At 44.0% G+C, this 17,117-nt stretch overlaps 1 protein-coding gene across 5 annotated transcripts in view; it reads right to left on the reverse strand.

The window, feature by feature from the left end:
- cacna2d2a (calcium channel, voltage-dependent, alpha 2/delta subunit 2a) overlaps positions 1 to 17,117 on the reverse strand; it is a 186,955-nt gene that overhangs the window by 60,010 nt on the left and 109,828 nt on the right. For all 5 annotated transcript variants that reach the window (XM_042223068.1, XM_042223066.1, XM_042223065.1 and 2 more), the window contains one exon: positions 1,596 to 1,734. In XM_042223068.1, coding sequence (XP_042079002.1) covers positions 1,596 to 1,734 — 139 coding nt within the window. The remainder of the gene's footprint in view (positions 1 to 1,595; positions 1,735 to 17,117) is intronic.

Below are 17,117 nucleotides of genomic sequence, written 5' to 3' on the forward strand. Positions count from 1 at the left end.
TTCTCTCCCCCTCTTTCTCTCATTCATTCCCCCTGTCCTATTTATTAAAAAAAAAAAAAAAAATGACAAAGGATGAACTGAAGCTCTGCCATCACGTAATGTCGCATACTGCTGTTTCTGATGTCATTTAAAAAAAAAAAAAAAAAAAAAAAAGAACTTAAAATAATAATGGTAATTCAAATATATGAGCTCTAAATTACATCAATAAAAAATATGATATAGCAATTTTGCAATTTATTGCTTGTGTAATTTCTTTTGGCTTTTCTGGGGAAAAATGTCTCATGTGTCAAATATGACACACTTGGCTTTACAAGGTGTGGCCCACGATGTAATATTAGATGGACACTCCTGCTCTAAGAGCTGCAAGGATTTTATAGATCAAGCAGATTGAATTTACTTTTTAACATTAGCTAAAGGAAGCTCTACCTTTAGTATCTAAAGACTGATTCCAGGACATTTTTAAAGAATTAATGCACATTTGTTTAACAACGTGTTTTTCAATTGTGTATTTATCCGCAGCTAAAACACAGCACACATGTTCATAATGGAGTTGGCACAAAGTTTGCAGTTGGTAATCTCTGCACAGCAGACCGCACTATGGGAGCTAACTAAACAACATTAATAGTAAACATTTTCCACAGAACAGCGGAGCAAAAACTAACTCTGTGCACAGTACCACTCTACTCCTGTAGTCTCCACCAGCCTCAATCAAGAGGGCTTTATTCTCTGACTCATATCTTCAGTCAGGGGAACCAGAGCTGCAACAAAATGGCTCCGGGAACAATGTGCAGGCCTGATTGCTCTATTGTGAGTTAGCTGTGGCCTTTGACATCTCCTCCTGAACCAAGAGTGTCTAATTCTGACAAGATTTGTCTGGAGACACAGCTGGAGGGCATTGTTACAGACAGGTGCCATATACTGCCTGTTCAACAAAGACAGTGAAGAGCTAGACAATAACAGAAAGGGGGGGGGGGGGGGGCTGCCACTGTGAAAATGGCTGTCTGTCTGCACATGCTGTGGTTTTTGAGTCTTTAAAGAGACAGGCATAGAATATCCAAAAGGTTAGAGGTGGATAACAGAGGGAGCATGCCAAGTGAAATCAGAGTCCCGGAAGGTACGCGTGTTCGCTTTTGTCCATTTGGCAGCGACAGAGTAAGGAGAGTGTTATGTCTACAGGGCAGGACAGTGCCAAGCAGGAAGGGCAAGGTCCATGAGCAGGGGGGACTGTGCCCACTCATGACAAAAGGAAAAAAAAATAATAGTGCAGATCTGGTGTGAGGGAGTGACTGTCATCAAAAATCATGTTAGTGTGTTAAAGTGGAGGAGGGAGAGATTGTGTTAACATGCTGAGAAAAAGAAGAGAGATCAAGTTAAAACAGACTGTCATCTATCCGTGACCCACTGCTACCTACGAAAAACAGGCCTTTTGGTGCATCCAGCACATATGTGAAAGCTGCTGGCAGCTGTGCAAATCCGAAGGTGCATTCAGTGTTATGAATTTGCCTTCCTTTTCACCGTTTCGCCACCATCTCACACTGGCCATTCACACACATACCAACAATGTAAACAATAGCAGCAAAAAAGTTGTAACTTACAGCCTTTGTATATGTCTGTAGGAATCTGGACTGCACTCGAAGAGTAGTTGACCTTGTTTTTAAAATTGGGATCGTCCACAAACTCCAGTTCCAAAGACGATGAAGTCTCCAGTGGATTCTCCTCTTCCCCGTCCTCGGTCTGCAGACACACACACACGCACACACACACACACACACAACACACACACACACACAGACTCACACCCACACACACACAACACCACACACACACAATTAAGTGAGAACAAAATGAGAACAGACAGGGAAAAGATGGAGAAACATGCTAATGTAGAACCGTATTTTGTCACCTCGCATATTGTGGTTTTACAGGACCTATTGCCTGCTTCCTGGTTTAGATGCTTCGGTTCTCGTAGGAGAACAATAGCAGGTATTAGCGCAGACACCAAACGGAGGCACTCATTAGTACTCCTGATGACAATCTAGACATGAGTCGCAAATTACCAACAACTAGAAGCCACTGTGTTACAGGCGAACGAGAGCAGCGCGTCTTCTCTACATGAACTAACTTTGAATAAGCCAATTACTTATACGTTACACAGGTATGAGTTGACTTACTTAAACTCAGATTCAAGAGCGAATAAAGACTAACGACATTTGACTTTAAGTACTTATACATTCGTACACCGTGAAGAGATATATTGTGAAAACAGAAACCTGCCGCGATTGTTAGCCATTGCTGTACTGTGTCCCTTAAGCCCTTAATGACTTCTAAAAAAGGTAACTGACATCACGGTGACTCCTACAAGAGAAATATGATTGTGTACCATGACCAACCGTGATAGGTACTGCAAGCAGCTCTCTATCTTTATTATGTCTTATACTAAGTTGCAAACAAAATCATATTAATATTCTGCATTGATAGAAGAGAGCTTTCACATCGCTTGATAAGCGGTAATTGCTACGAAAGGTGTTTAGATTAAGTCAGCAATTATGATGGCACTATTCTATAATGCAAACACTTTCGGAGCGAGCGATACTTGTAAGCATAAGAGAGAAAGCAGTATTGTCCCATGGGAATCATACTAATTATATTATACAAAATTAGGATATATGCTTACTAGATAACTCATTCACGGACCGGTCCGGGGACTCGTTCTGAGTGGACCTTGTTTGTGTATGGTGATTTTCTCACTGGCCTTGTTCAGGGTGGTGGTGGGTGGGGGTGGTAATGAAGACAGCCAGAGGCTGATTGGCCGCACTGTCACGCCTAGTCCCACAACTCTCGATCGTCGTCGGGAGCTTAAAGGATTTCCTCGGCATCGTGTTAGACTACGCAGGCTCTAGTTAAGCATGTGCCAGGTGCATAGGTTGTTCCTCAGGGACACGACAGGACTCAAACGTGTGTGGCACGAAGCACGATACGCTTGGAAAATAGGAGTCGAGCACTTGGATATTGTGGGTGACATTTAAGATAAACTGTCATCCTAAGTCAGCTTGTCCTTTACACCACGGTCTCCCAGACGTGACACGACCTACATGACCAGGACTCACGCGAAGCACAGTTTGGACCATAGTTGGAGGCCCGCTGGTCCTCGCTGGCAGCCCGTGCCACTCTCTGTTTCTCCCCGGAGCGTCTCGAAGCTCAGCGGTCCGGGATCTCGGTGCGCATCTGACCTGAATTACATGTGAATTCTCGTGCCACCTGCTCCCCTTCAACAAGCGACCAGATTCGCTCAAACCCTAGGTGAGTAGTCTCATTCACTTCCTGGGTACACTTCCCAGTAAGCCAGCCGAACCCTGAGTTGGTTTCTGTTTGAAAGCAATATTTGAACGATATCCTGGTTCAGAGACGGCCCTGGGTTCCTTGTAGGACGTTTCTAGCACTATCTGGCTATACGCCAGCAGCCAGCACCGTAACAACCAGCCTAGTCACACGCTACTCATCCCGTGTCTACCGCTGTTTCATCGTCATCCAATACCGTAATTCTCGGATCACACGTCTACGCTCCCGCGGAGAGCCGGAGAAGCGGAGACTCTCGCCAGCGGCTCACAGAGGGTAAGAGTATGCCATGAACTGGCTGGGACGGGAGTACTTGTCGGAGAAGCGTTCAGGACTGATTTCGGTGTTGACACTTCCGTGTGCATTCCTGCTCAACCCTCACCTGTCATCCGCCCTTGCGCCTAGTTCTAGCCTACGCGACTTCCGACGCGTTCGCGCCACGTTCTCGGCTCCATTCACGAATCGGGGTGGAATGCCTTTCATTTTCCATGTTTTTTTCAGTATGGTGACCTGAGCTCGACCGGACTAACTAGCGTTGCCTCATTGCAGCCCACCATGGGCTTCACATCTCTTTAGCCCTCATCACCCACCCAGCTCACCTGGCCATCTCACCGGTCTTTCATCCCATGCGAACGCTCCATCCGCTCCGGACTCCATGGGCTACCGAGGTCTCGGGCGAGGGCGCACCGATATGCCACGACAGGAGCCGCACCGCATGATGTACGAGGCACGCAGCTAGCTACGAGCAGAGCCCAGCTGAGGCTAGAGGCGCACGCGAGCTCCCGAGATGCATCGCGGATAGAGGAGAGTCAGCATGCCGAGCCGGGCTGGGAGAGCACATGGGTAGGCGGGACACATGCGACACTGAGCGGAGTCAGATCCGAGGGACTCAGAGCGAGAGCTGTCGGCGTCACGAGCGGGGTACATGCGCCGAGCTGACGGACTAATCCCGAGCATCCGCGGAGAGCCGCGTGCCAGGAGAGAGCTGTGCAGAGATGTGCCACGAGAGACTCGCCGCCGAGGAGCCCGCTGCACCGAGGACCGCCGCAGCGAGAGGAGATTGGCGCTGGCAATGCAGAGCTGCGCGAGCGCCCGGCCACCTGGCGCACTGCTGGCGGATACAGCCGACCGGCGTTGCAGGAGCTACTGTGAGCTGCGTGCCCAGGACTCGGTCGAGATCGCTGCAAACTGAGCTGCCGAGGCCGCAGCTGCAGGCCCATTACGGGCCACTCGCAGCGCACTCCTGACGGCACGTCCTAGGGCCCGCCTCAGCCGGCCACGTCGCACCCCCAGCTGCAGCCCGGCCGAGCGACCGCTCACGATCGTGGGTGTGCTGGGGAGCAAGCCGCCACCGACTGGGGCCGCCGAGAACCCGCGCACGGACCTGGGGCAGAAGTCCGCCGCATGGACCGCACGCCAAGAGCGCACGGACGGACCGACTTTTTGCTGCTGCTCGGACCGGGCGTCCGGATGGTTCGCTGGACTAGATGGCCACCGACTTTTTCAGTGCTCCACAGCGCATTGCGCAGGGACAGAATTTTGCTGCTAGGCGTTGACTACTGACAGTATTTCTGTTTGTGTGTGGGAGTTGGCGTCGACCCGGCCCGGTTGTGTGTTTTTGGTCTGGATCACTTGAGGGTACTGCCGGACTTCCGACGGGTTTGAAGACCTTATTGTTATTGGTTGGATTAGTTGCACTGTGCTCGTGTACTGGTGTTGGTTTGGGTGGTGGGAGATGCACCTGACCATGGGCCTCAGCTGCTGGTCCCTAGTTCACACAGCTATCGGATCTGGGATATTAAGCGATACTCTGCGCACTGTAATCAGCATTCTCTGTTAAGCTATCGTTGTGCATACGGCTGTGTGTTCCTGGGGAGACGGACTGAACACGGGTGTTAGCCAGGGAGCATACCACATTGGAAGAGTACGTCGAGGGACACTTGGATAGGTTTACAACACTATAACCCATGCAAGTCGCCCTCTCAAACCCAGCCCAATGTGACTCGTATTTAGTGTTAATGACTTCAAATTGTTAGCTATTTACCTAACTGGCAATGTTTTAGAAAATCAATTAAAAAATGAGTATTAGTTCCACTAACTAAATTACTAATTCAACTTAAACTCATGGCACAATGTAATGTTTTTTGTTACAAGGTCACCTATACCCATTGTTTCTTTAATATTAGAGAGTTTACCTCCTCTGTTTAGTTATACTGAAGATCTGTTGCACACAACAAATGTAGAATAAAGTCTACCACAAATTTTGAGTTTGAATTCAAGAGGAAAGACTTATAAAAATACAATTCACGTGAAAAATATTTTGAATTTAGTAAACTGGTAATAAAATAGCGAAGTTCTGCTGCGGTGTAAAAATAACTATGATTTAATGCAGCCTGTCTGTAAAAGCTTCGAGTCTTGCCCTATTCTATTCTGTCTACTTTTGGAATAATTCATATTGTAAATGCAAACAGTTCTCTCATTTTCACAGTGCTCATATGGATCCTGCTGCTTGAGGTAACCCTGTGAAGCTTCAGGTTTTTAATACTGTCAAAAGAAAGACACCTACAAACAGCAGTAAGCAAAAACCACAACCAGGATTAATTCCTTTATAGACAAGCTTGTGTGTGCTTTTTTATGCTCTTTGTAACACCAATTAACCAGTGCTGCAGCTGAAATGTGGAAAAACCCTGATGTTCAGAGTTGTTTTGTATTTTTTCCCTGAAAAAAAAATCACTGAGTTGGCAGCATGAATAGAGCGCATGTTGTTGTGCATTGATTACATGTATCAGTTTTGATAGCAGGCACCGTTTATTCCTTCATATTGTCAACCTGTGACTGACAGTTCAGGGGGTGCACTGTGTTCATTACTGTAATTAAAAACCTGTTTTTGTTGATATGTTGTTACTGTAACCCTGACACAGGCAACCGCCTATGTCAGCCACGTTGGCATGTGCCAGGATTTTTCAAAGTCTCTCTCTTTAAACACTCCCAGTTCATTAAAAGTTACAAACACAATTCTTACACTATCAGGCAACAACAACAAATACATAATACACATAATGTTGTCCTCTTGTCCTGGTTTAATGGGGCTTTTTATGTTCCAACTTCATAAGAAAAATAAACTGAGGCTAAGCTAGAGAGGGAGGTAATTTTCTAAGAAGGAAAACACATAAGAATTAGTTACTGTAAAAACATGATCACACTATAATATTACTGGTTACACAGGGGTTTGATAGCAAATAGATATCTGCTGGATTCATGTCAGTTTAACATATTGTTTCCACTGTGAATCTGAAATGCTTTGAGCTTTGACTATCAAACAACAGTGAACCTGATTGGGTTAGGGATGTTGGCTTTTCAGCGGCACTAACTGTGAGTTTGTTTATCACTCAGTGTGACACTAATTCTGTCAATGTCGGGCATGGAGCCTCTTTTTTTTCCTCCCCTTTCTTCAGAAGAGCCCAATCATAATTAACCAAGGCAGTGTCTAATTAGGAGCTGAATAAATCCACACAGGAAAGACTGATTGGTTCATTTTCTTCAACCATCCACCACCTGTTTTGCCCCATTCATTACCCAATTTGTTAATTTTATCTACCCGTTCTCAAGGTTTAATTAAAGACTGAAGAGGCCAGAGATGACATTTTAAAGCTTCTTTCTATCTCACCTTCAGCCAACCAGGGCTAACCTGAGACATACCGCTTGTGACCCTGTGTATGTGCTTGCACGAGAGAGTGCTTAGGTGGAGGGAAAGAAAAAAAGACTATGATAACCTAAGACTAAGATAATCCTTTTAAACAATGGCTGCTTCACAGAAAACAACAATATGAGCACTAAACAGATGTTTAACATGCTTAACAAGTAGTGCTATTTGCATTTGCACGTCACATCTGAAAAACTGTGAAAAACCATTTCAATTTTGAGTCACAATTACACTAATCACACTTGTAATAATATATTTTATGTGTCTGATGCTTGTCCTCCAAGTAAATTACAACCTAGTGAGACATGATTGACAATATTTTTCAGCCAGGCAGATATAAGTATTGTGCTGAAAGCGGGATCACGCAGTCCAAATAATATTTGCATTTTCACCCGGGATGCTTTGTCTGCTCTCTGCCGAAGCGTATCTTATAATCTTTTAGGAGGTGAGAGGGAGCTGCTTTTGTTTGTTTTTGCAAAGATACAAGTGTTTTAACTCACGGCCACACGGGACCCAAAAGTCACAGTGTTATTTCACATCCAAACAAACTCGCTATTTAAAAAGCTCGATAGCTGAACATATCTAAAAGAGGCAAATAAAACATTCTTCAGCCTCCACATTAGAATGAACATCAGACATGCTTTGGGACATGACCGGTTTTTAACTTAAAATGAATCATCGCATTCCACATTTATATCAAGCGCACACTGACAACAGGAGAAGTTAACAGGGTACAGTGTAGAAGAGAGAAAAGAGCCTGCCAGTTACTTACCATTCTTGAAAACAGTCTTCAAACATCCCATTGCTCTATCATTAAAAGGTTTTTACTCAAGAAGTGGAGCTTAACTGAAAGAAAAAGTCATCGAGGGAGGAATCAAGATTCAGACAAGGGAGTACTGGTGGACTACTGTTGGGATTTTAGAGAGGAATGACCTCTGCCTGACTTATCCTGTCTTTTTTGGGGGTGGTGGTGGTTGTGGACTTGGTGATGTGGGGGTCAGAGGTGTGTCGCTGGTTTGGCCTCAGCGTGCCATGTTAATGATGACCGATGTTCTCCAATTAGATGCGCTGACAGGCCCTAAAGCGCTGTGTCATTAATCAAGGGAGTGGCGTGCACAAAGAGAAAATCACATCATGATTTATTGCTCCTCTGCCTCCCTTTCTCACTCTCTTCCCATCCTTTTTTGTGCTTTGGTGATCTAAAGAGGATTCTTGCACTCCTCCTTGAAACTTAATCAATCAGCGGGCACGGGCTCCAAGTGCACCCCATCCTGAGGAGGAACTGCAGGCTGCAACCAGAGTGGCGGCCTGGTGAGACCAATGATTTGCTGGGCTTTTCTGCTTCTTTGAATGCCACTCATATTCTTCAGTGTGAACGGCACGAGTGATAGAAATTGTTCCCACTGTATGAAACTGCGATGTGACCTGTGTTTAGGTCTGAGGTGTCTCGATGGGCACAGAGGTCTGACAACCATCGTGGTCCAGAGGAAGGAGAAAACTCTGGAAATTAGACCGGAGGGAGGACATCTAAAATCACTGTCACATGCATGTCAGCCTAGCCCTGCTCTGTCACACCAGCTCACCATATAGCAGTGTCACCTCGCTAACGCACACAGACAGCCCAGGGGCCTATGACCGGAGGAAGGGGGAGGCGGGGAGGGGTGCATCAACACCAAGAAGGGAAAGGATGGGGTAGGGTTGCAGGACACGGTGGCAGGGGTAGGAAGTTGAGTGGGTGGGATTTGGGGTTTAAGGCAGGCAGACGTGTGCGTGGGAGGGGGTAGCAGTCCGTACTGTACTCACATAGTCTGAATCCGCTTTGGAATCGTAGTATGAAATGGCATTCTCCTGTACAGAAAAGAAAAGTAAAAAGAAAGATGATGAGAGAAGATATAGCAGTGCCTATATCAGCCCGGACCTGCGGTGGTAAGGTAAAGAGACTCATGGTTATATTCAATCACACTGTTCAGCATGAGAATATAATCAGCATCACAGAACACAGAGGAGTAGTGTGATGTGGAATGTCATGAGAAGGTGAGAAGATAGCTGTAGGATGTGCTGCATCTGGACGATGCTTTTGTTAATAAGATGCAAATGTACGTGGCACATGTTTGCGCTTTGTTTGAGACGCTATAGGAACAGTTTCTGGTGCTGTGGAAACTGTTGTCCCCTTGTGTGGCGCTGTGGCATGAGCTCAGATGTAACATGGAGTAAAGTGGTTCGTGTGCGAGCAAAAATAAACTCAAAACATTACTCTCTCTGGGAGTCTTATCAACCTCTGCTGGTTGTGTTTTCAGTCTAGGCAAACAGCTCTCGTGGGAGGGAAGAAACAGAAAAAGCAAAAGAATGAAAATTTATTTGCATTACTTAATTAACAAGTAAAGTTTGTGGTCACCTGCTGAAGCCCCAAATTCAGTTTTCAGCCTTTACCTGGCACTATTCCCAGGATGTTAGCTTCCCTGCCGTGCTTTTTCAGTGAAATGGCATGCTTATCTCCCACAAAGGCAGGCGTGAGGGCGGGCAGGGGCTGCGTGTATCGCCCAGGATCCGTGTGGCCTGCCTCATTATCATGAGAAGGCTGGCTGAGGATGCACTCTCAAGGGCAGCCCAGTGACCGCCTCGCCCACACTGTAAGAGCTGGTCATGGTCTGATGAAGGAGGATAACTGACAGAGAAATAGAGTTTTCTATACAGGTGTACAAAGTCTTAAACAATGAGTACTCAGCCTGATTAATTTACTCAGTTTCTATTAGGCTCTTTCTTACTCCTACTGTTTGGTACATAATTATTCGCATCTCTCAGGTGCTCTGTGCATTTATTGATCTCAAGACAAAAACACAAACCTATACACTCGCATGTATCTATATGGACAGGTCCTCTTTTTCAGCCAGCGCTCATCATCCCGTCATTCTCTTTCAATGTAAAAGCCTTTCTACACACAACAGTCGAGGTCTTGGCACGCCTGCAGCGATAATCAGCTAGTCAGTCATCAGCTCAGTACCAAACAATCCATCAAAGAAAGAAAAAAGCAAAACAAAACAAAACCAAAAAAAAAAGGAAAAAAGATCAAAACTCAAGCTGACACCAAACATGGGGTGGGTGAGTCTGGGCTCAGCTTGTTTGGGAAATTAGAGAGGACAAGAGAGAGGAAGAACAGGATTTCCTTCCCGACACATCTCCCCAACTTACCAGCACTCCCTGTGGCGCCCAGCTCTTTCAGACATCAGGAGTGAGCAAAGTAAGGAAAGGAGCTGAGTGGAGGATCAGAGCAGATCTTTCAGGGAGTACGCTGGGTTAAGTTGGAGGTTAGGGTGGAGGCTCAGGCCAGGCTGATATGAAGGGATGAATTGTGAAGCGAGAGAGAGAGCGAGAGGAGAGAGAGAGAGGACGAGCGATGGGTGGTTGTGGTTGGGTGCAGTGGGGAAAGAGCTGCCAGGGCTAAAAATAGCCCATGCCTCTGCAGAGAGAGAAGAGAAATGAAGTGAGAGCGAGAGAGGGACTATGGCAAAGCAACAGGGTTGTTGTGTCTGCCAGCTGGATTGATCCGGAGCCCAGTCCTGCTTAGACTGGTCCCATGCTTCTAAAGAGTTTACTCTCACTGCTGCGGCATTACAAGTCATTATTCAGAACTGCTTCCTGTAAATAAAAGCTGGGTTCCTCACACCCAAGGGACACCGTCCAGCATCTTTACTCAAACTGTAGTTGCCTACTTCTCGATTACCATTTGAACTGCTGTTTTGCTATGTAGCCCTTATTAGGTCAGACAGTAATTCAAATGTAAAAGCTAAATATGTGACTACATAACAGTTGCACATACTTCCATATAGGACACAAAGGGTCACTAATTTAACACTCATAAAAACGATACAGTCACTAGACCTCAACCTGGTTAAATGCATCTGGGCTATTTTGAACAGCAGCCTCTGCCAATGTCATCAAACTCTAAATGAAGTATTGTGTTTAAGGAGAAAAGTGTCTATAGTCTTTGCCACAGAGTAGTGTAGCTTTTCTGAGGCTCATTTAAAAAAAATTAACAGTTCATTTTCTGTCTTTTTGATGATATTCGTATCACATCTGTTATGATCCTGCTGCTGGTAAACATCATAATCCTGATTGTTTTGCTGCATTCCTGTTTTGCAGCAGCATTGTTTTGTATTCCTAAAAACCAAGCACACCCTTTTTCTTTTACATTGTTGCAGCGACTGCTAATGCCTAAAAGCCCAAACTCACTGTTTAGTTCAGCTCGAGCCAAGCTGCATGACAAAGAGCCTTTGGCAACTTTGGCAAACAAGATCTAAGTAAAGGAGTTAAAAGTCATAAGAAGGTTCTGTCTGGCCTCCCATGGCCAAGTTCCCAGAGATGTGAGTCATCCTGGACAGCGCCGAGGCTCGACCTCTTGTGGTAGAGGCAGCATCCAATGGGGACAGACATTTACCCATCAGGAATCGGATTCATGATCACAAACACTACCAAAAATCAAACTCCTGACTATAAGAGCCTGCCTACTCCACCACACATCCAACCACTCACAAGCACGCACAGAAGACGGGTCCGAGGCCACCATGACCCTTTGAGCATTCACTAGAGTAACATGGCCATCTGCTGTGGCTGGTCACGGGCCTCCACGGGCTCAGGGTCTGGGTTAAACACACATCTCATACAACACCAAGCCAGCAATTATCCCTCACTGATCTCCTTGCCCTCTGCACACGGCTGGCTTACACATGCACGAAAAAATGTATGATCTTATGTCTACAGAAACTGGGTGTGTACATGCAAACTATAGCTTGCATGTACACACCCACAAAACAGAAACACACAAAGTAGGAGAAATTCCCACTGACACAGTGCTATCAGTAAATTAAATCTATCATGCTGAGTGGACCAACAAATTCCAAACAGGAGACAAACACTGAGGTCAGCTGATGATCTCCAGCCACTCCCCTACATCAATCTTCCCCTGCTCATCTCCTACCGCCCTCCTCCGCTCACCGTTATCTTGATCTGCTTCCTCTTTTCTCCCTTTGCCCCATCTCCCCTTCTCCTCCACCCTTCCCCGTCTTATCTTCATCTTTTCCAATCTCTCTTTCCTCAATACCGGCCTCCTCTCGCCAATTTCTGATTTCACCAAAAGCAGCAGCGCGTAGGTTAGATGCCTACTGTTGCTATAGAAACCGCCCCTGTACTCTAGATCACAATGTGACTTTGTCTCCTCGCCAGGGCTCCTATGCCTGCTCATTTTTATGTCTGACCAGATACATGCCTGCCTAGCTTTGCTTTGTTTGTTTTTTTAAATGTCTCTGTGAAAGGTTGTTCTTCTTCATTGTGTTTTCTTCTCACAGGTGATGCATGCTATTTCAAATTCGGCTATTGCTTGTAGTTACACATTTAAACTTCAATATCCACTTTCAGGTGAAGGTCAGAGCCCAAAATTTCATGATATGTGAAGAAGAGCTTGGCAGATAATTCATCTTCTAAAGTGCGTCATAACAATTCTGACTGAAAAATGGCTGGCACCTATAAAAGGATGCTAAATGTAGGGGTACATGTTATGACTGAGCACGGTCGCTGGGGCTCAATCTTCTGAATTTGAATCTGTGAGCTCTCTCAGCATGCTGGCTGCGACAGGTTGACATTTGAATGCGAGACAAGCGCTCCATCATCGGTGGGGACAGATTACAGTCATATTCATATCTCCTCTGGACACCTGCTAATGAATTTATAATTACAGAACACACTTTGTGCTTCTGCTGTGCCCTGGGGTGTGCACACAAGCATGGAGTAACACAAACACACACACAGACACGCACACACTGTGAACCTCTCTCTTGGCCCCGATAGTCTTGCAATCATTCCAAGCACCAGTTTCCCTAATGGAAGCTGACATTATATCAAACACAATAAAGTTTTTCATTTACTGCTCTTCATTAACCCACGCACATCAGCCCATAAGGTACACACTACCACACAAACACATGCACACATGCGCACACAGCTCAGTTAGTGTGAAAATTGAAGTAGAATAAAAAAGGAAAGCTGATACAATGTGATCCGACTCCAGAGAACTAATCTGTGAAGTTTTGCTGGAAACCAGTTAAGATGCTTTACATTTTCACCCCCTTCATATCTCCTTGGCTCTGATTTCCACTCCTATCTTTAGCTAGATACCAGTTTAGCACATGAACTGCAGTCCATTATCCGGCTGGGTGATGAGTGAGAATACAAATCTCTGACTAAGTCAGATTGGACGCTTGCTATTACAGTCTGATTGCACCTATATGAGAATATAGCAGGTAATTGTCTGGAGAATTCACAGCAAGTGTGCGAGCATCATGTCTCCCACCTCCTGCACGCTCTACCCAGGCAGCACATCTCATCTAAAACGTCACATATGTGAAATGTCACATGTTCAGACTTTATCCTGACTTCACTCTCCAGACGTTTGAACTTGATAAAACTGGACAATATTAGAAGGTGATTCTTTGCAGTAAGAGACGCTACCCTTCGTGTTTGGCACACGTCAACTCCTGTGCGCACACCACACACACATAATACAATTTCCGTATGTTAAGCAAGAAATGACTGACATCCAATTTCTTATGGAGACAGAGGAAATACATACACAAGGGCATTCATACTAAAAGGAGAGACATCCAAATTAAATCGGAATACGCCATCAGAAACTAATTTGTTCAGCTCGTTTTCTTTAGTATATATTTAGTACTATATTAATCATAGACATTTAAAAAAAATTGTCAGAAATCTGAGGGGCCTTTTACCACTTTGATCTTGAACTGCAGAGGTTGCCTGTGAATAAAATATGAAACTTTGTTCTTTAGGGGAGCTGTTCTCGCTGCTGGCAGTGTGTTTTTTTTCCCCTTCTCACTGTATGCTCATAAAAAGCACAGTATGTGGACGTTTGTAATTAAAATGCATGGAACATTTTACAGTGCAGGACTTCCACCTATAGCAGACTGCATTTCTGGGGGAGGGGTGGTTGGTGCGGGGCATTGCCAGTCCTAGTGCGCTTGCTGTGGGGTGCAGCTGTAGAGTTATCAGCGTGGGAGCTATTAGTGCTGTGGCTTGAAGCCTTCGTTGTACTTACAGTAACATAACGAGTGGTCATCAGCTTGAGTAGTTCCTGTTCTGTCTCTGTATGTGTGCCAACTCTCCAGTCAGAATGAATACAGACAGGCAGACACGCATTTTTCCAAACACACACATGCACAGAAAACCCTAACTCTCATTAACAGAAGCAAACTACATCTAAAGTCTAAAAATAAGAGGTGCAAACATGTTTCCATTTATGTATTTTTCTGTGGGTTTAAGGCAAAGTATTGCTAATGCCTTTTAACTTCAGCTCTTCAAGGCAGACTGCTGTTTGATGTGTCAGGTCCTTTTTTTTTTAACCAGTGAAGGTTAGAAAAACACACACACACACACACACACACACACACACACACACACACACACACACACACACACAAATCTAAGTGAGAACACAAATGAGAACAGACAGGGAAAAGATGGAGAAACATGCTAATGTAGAACCGTATTTTGTCACCTCGCATATTGTGGTTTTACAGGACCTATTGCCTGCTTCCTGGTTTAGATGCTTCGGTTCTCGTAGGAGAACAATAGCAGGTATTAGCGCAGACACCAAACGGAGGCACTCATTAGTACTCCTGATGACAATCTCAGACACATGAGGTGTCGCACAAATTAACCCCAACAATAACTAGCACCTAGCACCACTGTTTAGTTTACCACCAGGACGAACGAGAGCAGCGCTGTTTCGCTTCTCTCACCGATGAACATTTAACATTTAAAGAAATAAATAATTAGCATCTAATTTTTCTACTTATAGCGTGTTCAGCACCGAGAGTAAAGATGAGAAAGCTTGACACATATTACATTAGGAACTCTAGATATCAAAGAGAGCCTGAATATTAAAAAAAGAGCTAAACTGACATTTGAGCTTTTTATCTTGATAAGTTATCACTGTAGTACAATCTGTGCCTGTTAACACCGGATGAAGAGATTTTAGGTTGTGAAAAAAACAAGATATAAGCCTGCCGCCTGATTCTGTTTATTAGCTCATCTTGATCTGATATTACTGTGTGTGCCCTCTAAAGCCCTGTTAGATGCACTTCCTAAAAAACAGGTAAAGCTGACAAGTCAACGTGGTTGACTCCTTGCTACAAAGTAAAAAGAAATATTGAATTTATGTGTACTCATGCACCAACCTGTGATACAGAAGTAACCCTCAGCAAACTCAGGCATCGTGCTTCTCTAATTCCTTTTTTATTAGTGATCCTTCATTTGATTTCATTCACTTAATGCTTGCAAAACAAAAAACTCATATCTCAGATCATTCTCCGTGCATTTGGATAGCCAAAGAGCAGCATTTCACATCGCATCGCTTTGATAAAGCAGCACGGGTAAATTGGACCTGACATGAAAAAAAAGGTTGTTTTTTGAAGAAATTAAATCAAAACCCCACGTCCAGAGCAAAATTTGATTGATGGGCACACTTTAATTGACTATTAAAATGCAATTACAAACTGTTGTCGGAATGAGCCGAGCGATAGCTTTGCTGAAGCCCCATTGAAAGACAGCAGAAGAGACGATGAGTATTGTTCCCCAGCTCAGGGGAAAGTTTTCATTACTATAAATAATATATTATAGCACAGGAAAAATATACATTGGGAAATATACAGTATGCTTGCACATATGATATTTAACCCATAGACCACTACTTTATTTGTGTTTTTAAAATAGTTAAACATTAAAACTAATGACCTCTCAAAAAAGTGTCTAGTTAAATCTCATTTACCTAACTGGCAATGTTTTAGAAAATCAATTAAAAAATGAGTATTAGTTCCACTAACTAAATTACTAATTCAACTTAAACTCATGGCACAATGTAATGTTTTTTGTTACAAGGTCACCTATACCCATTGTTTCTTTAATATTAGAGAGTTTACCTCCTCTGTTTAGTTATACTGAAGATCTGTTGCACACAACAAATGTAGAATAAAGTCTACCACAAATTTTGAGTTTGAATTTAAGAGGAAAGACTTCACGTACAATACAATTCACGTGAAAAATATTTTGAATTTAGTAAACTGGTAATAAAATAGCGAAGTTCTGCTGCGGTGTAAAAAGAACTATGATTGAATGCAGCCTGTCTGTAAAAGCTTCGAGTCTTGCCCTATTCTATTCTGTCTACTTTTGGAATAATTCATATTTTAAATGCAAACAGTTCTCTCATTTTCACAGTGCTCATATGGATCCTGCTGCTTGAGGTAACCCTGTGAAGCTTCAGGTTTTTAATACTGTCAAAAGAAAGACACCTACAAACAGCAGTAAGCAAAAACCACAACCAGGATTAATTCCTTTATAGACAAGCTTGTGTGTGCTTTTTTATGCTCTTTGTAACACCAATTAACCAGTGCTGCAGCTGAAATGTGGAAAAACCCTGATGTTCAGAGTTGTTTTGTATTTTTTCCCTGAAAAAAAAATCACTGAGTTGGCAGCATGAATAGAGCGCATGTTGTTGTGCATTGATTACATGTATCAGTTTTGATAGCAGGCACCGTTTATTCCTTCATATTGTCAACCTGTGACTGACAGTTCAGGGGGTGCACTGTGTTCATTACTGTAATTAAAAACCTGTTTTTGTTGATATGTTGTTACTGTAACCCTGACACAGGCAACCGCCTATGTCAGCCACGTTGGCATGTGCCAGGATTTTTCAAAGTCTCTCTCTTTAAACACTCCCAGTTCATTAAAAGTTACAAACACAATTCTTACACTATCAGGCAACAACAACAAATACATAATACACATAATGTTGTCCTCTTGTCCTGGTTTAATGGGGCTTTTTATGTTCCAACTTCATAAGAAAAATAAACTGAGGCTAAGCTAGAGAGGGAGGTAATTTTCTAAGAAGGAAAACACATAAGAATTAGTTACTGTAAAAACATGATCACACTATAATATTACTGGTTACACAGGGGTTTGATAGCAAATAGATATCTGCTGGATTCATGTCAGTTTAACATATTGTTTCCAC

This window comes from Haplochromis burtoni, unplaced genomic scaffold (genome assembly GCF_018398535.1).
Source record: "Haplochromis burtoni strain Fernald_Lab_line unplaced genomic scaffold, NCSU_Asbu1 Contig_100, whole genome shotgun sequence".
Taxonomy (NCBI): domain Eukaryota; kingdom Metazoa; phylum Chordata; class Actinopteri; order Cichliformes; family Cichlidae; genus Haplochromis; species Haplochromis burtoni.